The 4,001-nt window shown below is 70.7% G+C and overlaps 2 protein-coding genes across 2 annotated transcripts; both read left to right on the top strand.

The window, feature by feature from the left end:
- Positions 1-473: 473 nt before the first annotated feature.
- On the top strand, positions 474-1,986 carry MNEG_11406 (hypothetical protein; the record flags this gene model as incomplete). The annotated part of the gene is made up of 3 exons (XM_014040122.1): positions 474-905; positions 1,265-1,476; positions 1,758-1,986. The coding sequence occupies 3 exons, from the start codon at positions 474-476 to the stop codon at positions 1,984-1,986; spliced, it is 873 nt and encodes a 290-aa protein (XP_013895576.1).
- A 135-nt stretch (positions 1,987-2,121) lies between these two features.
- Positions 2,122-3,529, top strand: MNEG_11405 (Uncharacterized protein; the record flags this gene model as incomplete). The annotated part of the gene is made up of 3 exons (XM_014040121.1): positions 2,122-2,219; positions 2,419-3,151; positions 3,368-3,529. The coding sequence occupies 3 exons, from the start codon at positions 2,122-2,124 to the stop codon at positions 3,527-3,529; spliced, it is 993 nt and encodes a 330-aa protein (XP_013895575.1).
- Between the last annotated feature and the right edge of the window lie 472 nt (positions 3,530-4,001).

The following is a 4,001-nucleotide window of genomic DNA, read 5'->3' as shown; positions in this document are numbered from 1 at the left end:
CCGCCGGCACACAGCAGCAGCAGCACCTCAACGCGCTCGCCCGCATCGTCGTCCGGAACCACCTGCGGGGCAAGCACGCGCGGCGGGCGCCCCGCAACGCCAAGACCGGCAGGGGCGCGGCGTTCTCTGTCGAAATCGGCCTCGCGCGCAGGCAGCTCGCGGCGTGGTGGGCCAGTGGGCCTGGGGCGGCGGGCACGGGTGCGGGCCCGGGCGTGGGCGCAGACGCAAGGGACCCGCCGAAGATCAAGAGGGTGCTGCAGTACCCAGAAGCTGCTGGCTTCTTCCACAGCAGCTGCAGCCGGCTGGCTAAGAACGTAGGCCTGCTGCACCTCAACGCCGCCGCGCTGCTGGCGGGTGGGCCCATGGCCGGCGCCCGCAAGCCGGGAGCTGCCGGCCCCCACGCCGTGGCGGCGCCGAGCCCACGACCCTGCCTGGCCGCAGCTGCCCCCGCCCCCGCCGCATTAGGCGCCGCGATGCGCGCGGCAGGGGAAGGCGACGCCGCTTCATCCTTCCAGCTCGTCGCGGCCGTCGGCAACCAGGCCCCGCCGGCGCCTCCAGGCGCCGCCGACGTGGCGCTGTGGCGCGCCGCCCCCGTCGCTTTCGTGTCTGACTCCGGCGGCTGCGAGGCGATGCTGCGGCGCCTGCGCGGCTGCCCGCTCCTCGGTTTTGCCATGCAACTGCAATACACAGCGGCCGACTCCGGGGAGCTGCGGCCGGCGCTGTTGCAGATCGCGGCGCCTCCGCGGCCACGCGCGGCCGGGGCCGGCGGCGGGGGCGCGCAGGCGGTGGTGTACGTCATCGATGCGCTGCAGGCGGCGGCGGCGGCGGCGCTGGCGCCCGGCGGTGGGCTAAAGGCTTTGCTGGAGGACAACCGAGTGATCAAGGCCATGCGTGGCTCCATCCAGGTGGGCGGGCCGGCGCCGGCTTGGTTTGTGGGGCACATAGGCCGCTCTTGACTAGCGTATCAGCAAAAGGCAGACGCCTGGGAGAGCGGCGTTGTAACGCTGGTGCGGCTCTGCAAAGGCGGCTGTCTGTCCGGCACCGTCTTGATTGCTAAATGGGCATCCTGTTGTGTGGTGCGGCCTCCTCTCCTCGCGCTGAGCGTCAGATCTTGATTGCGCAGTGATCAAGCCTATTTACATGTGCATGCATATGCCTTCATCACATGACCCGCATGCACGCATCACATGACCCGCACGTATGCGTAACACGACCCGCACGCATGCGTCACGTGGCCCGCATGCATGTGCCTCATGATCCGCAGGTGGACGCCGTGCTGCAGCTTGGAGTCGGTATTCGCCTGGCCGGAGCCTTTGACGTTCAGTGGGCTGCCATGACCCTCCGCAGCCACACTGCCAACTCCGCCGCGGCCGCGGACAGCGGCGCGGCCGCGCTGGGGGCGCTGTGCGCGGAGTGGGGCTTGCCGCACCCCTGGGATGGCGAGGCCGCGCCTGTGCTCGATGGTGACGACGAAAGGTGCGGCTGTATGTGATGTATGGCCGCAAACATTGCATACATGAGGGCCAACCCCACAGGCCATGCAGGGCCACGCTAACATCTGCAGGCCCTGCTGGGGCCGGCGCTCAGGCACCTGCGCGCGGGCCTATCCGTGTGGGCCGGGCGTCCCCCAAAGACTTTGAGCTTGACCGACTGAGAGGGCTGCGAATTCTTTGAGGGCCAGGTCTAACAACAGCACCAGAAAGTTGACCGCGATCTGAGTGCCTGTTTGTGAAACATAACACCACCATCTCGTGCAGGCCATGGCTGCGCCGCCCGCCATCACGCACTCTAATTGACGCCGCCGCCGAGCACGTGCGCTACCTGGTGCCGCTCGCCACCCGCCTGCGCGAGCGCTGCGTTGCGGCGGCGAACCCCCTCCTGAACGCCGCGCACGCGCGCGCCGCGGGCGGGGCCCCGCCGCCCGCGCCCGCGGCGGCGGGGGGCCTCGCCGCGGCGCTCGGCGGGGGCGGCAGGGCGGCTAAGTAAAAAATGTCGGTGGACAAGGAAGGCGTGCCGTCTTATACCCTGGTGGGCGGCGGCGGCAACGGCGGGCAAGGCGCCGGTGGCAGCGGCAGCGACGGCGGGCGAGGCGGCGGCGACCAGGGCCCTGGCGACGAAGCCATGGCGGTCGACAGCGCGCCGCAGGCGCTGGCAGATGGGGAGGCGGAGCCGCCGATCGACGAGGGCGCGGCGTCCCTGCTCAAGCTGCTGCCCAAAAGGTGGGACAACGGAGGGCAGGGTGGCCCATGGGCGCGTGGCCGTCCCAGCACCCGCAACCGTGACTGGATTATTACGCTGCGCCTGGACTGCCTCATCTTCCATGAGAACATCAATTCATGCGGCCGGCCGTCTGCTATGTATGGCGGCCCCTCTCACTTCGGATCTGGCCGCCTCTCCACCGACCTTCTGATCCCAAAGGCTCCGCCGGCAGCTGAAGCAGCATGCGCGGCCGGCCCCTGGCGCGCCGCGCCTGAAAGAAGTGCTGCTGCACGGCCACCGCCGCCCCGCGCTGGCGCGCCTGAGCGACGGCGCAACAACAGAGCTGCGGGAGCGGGTGCCTCTGTCAGAGGCGCTGGAAGCGCTGTCAGGCGCCAGGCGGCGCTGCATGGATGGGGACGATGATGCGGGCCAGCGCGGCGGCGGCGGGGCGCAGAGGGACCAGGCGCGGCCGCGCTCGGCGGCGGGCGGAAAAGGCGGTAGCAGCGGCGGCGGCGTTGGCGGCGGCGGGCCCTTGTTTGATTCTGACAACCGGATGGCCCTGCCAGGCTGCCTGCACCGCATCAGCGCCGCCGCCGGCCGCGACAGGGCCGTGTGCGGCCTGACCTACCGCGTCGGGCGCCACGTGCCCGGCGCCGCCGCGCCGCTGCTCGACATCCTGACTCAAATCAAGCGTGCGCAGCGCGGCGGCGGCGGCGGCGGCGGCGGCGGCGGCGCCGGCGGCAGCGCATCCCTGGGCGGCGGCGGCGGCGGTGCCCCGTCGCTGCTGCTGCTGGGGCGGCCGGGGGCCGGGAAGACGACGCTGCTGCGGGATGTGGCGCGGGTGTGCGCCGACGAGCTAGGCCTGTCCGTGGTGGTGGTGGACACGAGCAACGAAATCGCCGGCGATGGCGCAGAACCCCACCCCTGCATCGGGCGCGCGCTGCGGCTCCAGGTGCGTGTCAGGAAAGGAGCGGGGGGGCTTGGTGATTTCGGTGACTGCCGCAGTCCGCTGATGCCAGCCATTACAACGTCAATCAACAGTGGCCCATGGGGACAGCCCCAGCTCGCTGGTGCAGCACCGCGCGCCTCCTGCTTGCCGAAGCGCGTGGCCGCTCTCGCGCTGCACTCATCCTCAACGCTAATTTTGGTCAACTGGCGGCCGCCGCAGGTGCCGCACAACAGGAGCCAGGCTGAGGTCATGTTGGAGGCGGTGCAGAATCACGGCCCCGAGGTTATCATCGTGGATGAGATCGGGTCAAAAGAGGTGCGCCGCGCCGGCACCGCCGGGCCGGGGGCGAGGGAGGGAGGCGATGGCTGCGTGTCAAGCTGACGGGTGCTGGGTGCCAGTGGGGGGCGGGGTAGGGGAGGCGAGCGGCGAGTGCGGCGAATGATGTGTGCAGTCGCATGCACGCGGGTTGGCAACCGTGCTGCAAGGCTCGATGGTGTGATGGCGTTGCAGGATTCGCCAGGGGGGGGACCGCGCCAAAGCCGCAAAACGCAACAGCTGCAAATCGTGGTCGTAAAGCAGGCGGCTGGGCTGCCGCTCAGCACCCAGCCTGGGCACGCGCAGACCCCTGCCCCAGCGTGGCACGCTTCCTCTAGTGTCTCGCAAACGGCTGCGGCCCTACCGACGGCAGCCAGACGCTTCATGTTTTGCCGGGCGCCATCCATGACCTAAATACTTGCCCTGACATCGCCTTGCCGCACCCACCCCTGCGGCGCCCGCCCCCAACCCACACCCCCAGGAGGCCCTCGCGGCCGCCACCATCGCCCGCCGCGGCGTTGCCCTTGTCGCCACCGCC

Source organism: Monoraphidium neglectum (genome assembly GCF_000611645.1).
Source record: "Monoraphidium neglectum strain SAG 48.87 unplaced genomic scaffold scaffold02727, whole genome shotgun sequence".
Taxonomy (NCBI): Eukaryota; Viridiplantae; Chlorophyta; class Chlorophyceae; order Sphaeropleales; family Selenastraceae; genus Monoraphidium; species Monoraphidium neglectum.
This window is presented reverse-complemented; position numbering and strand designations above follow the sequence as displayed.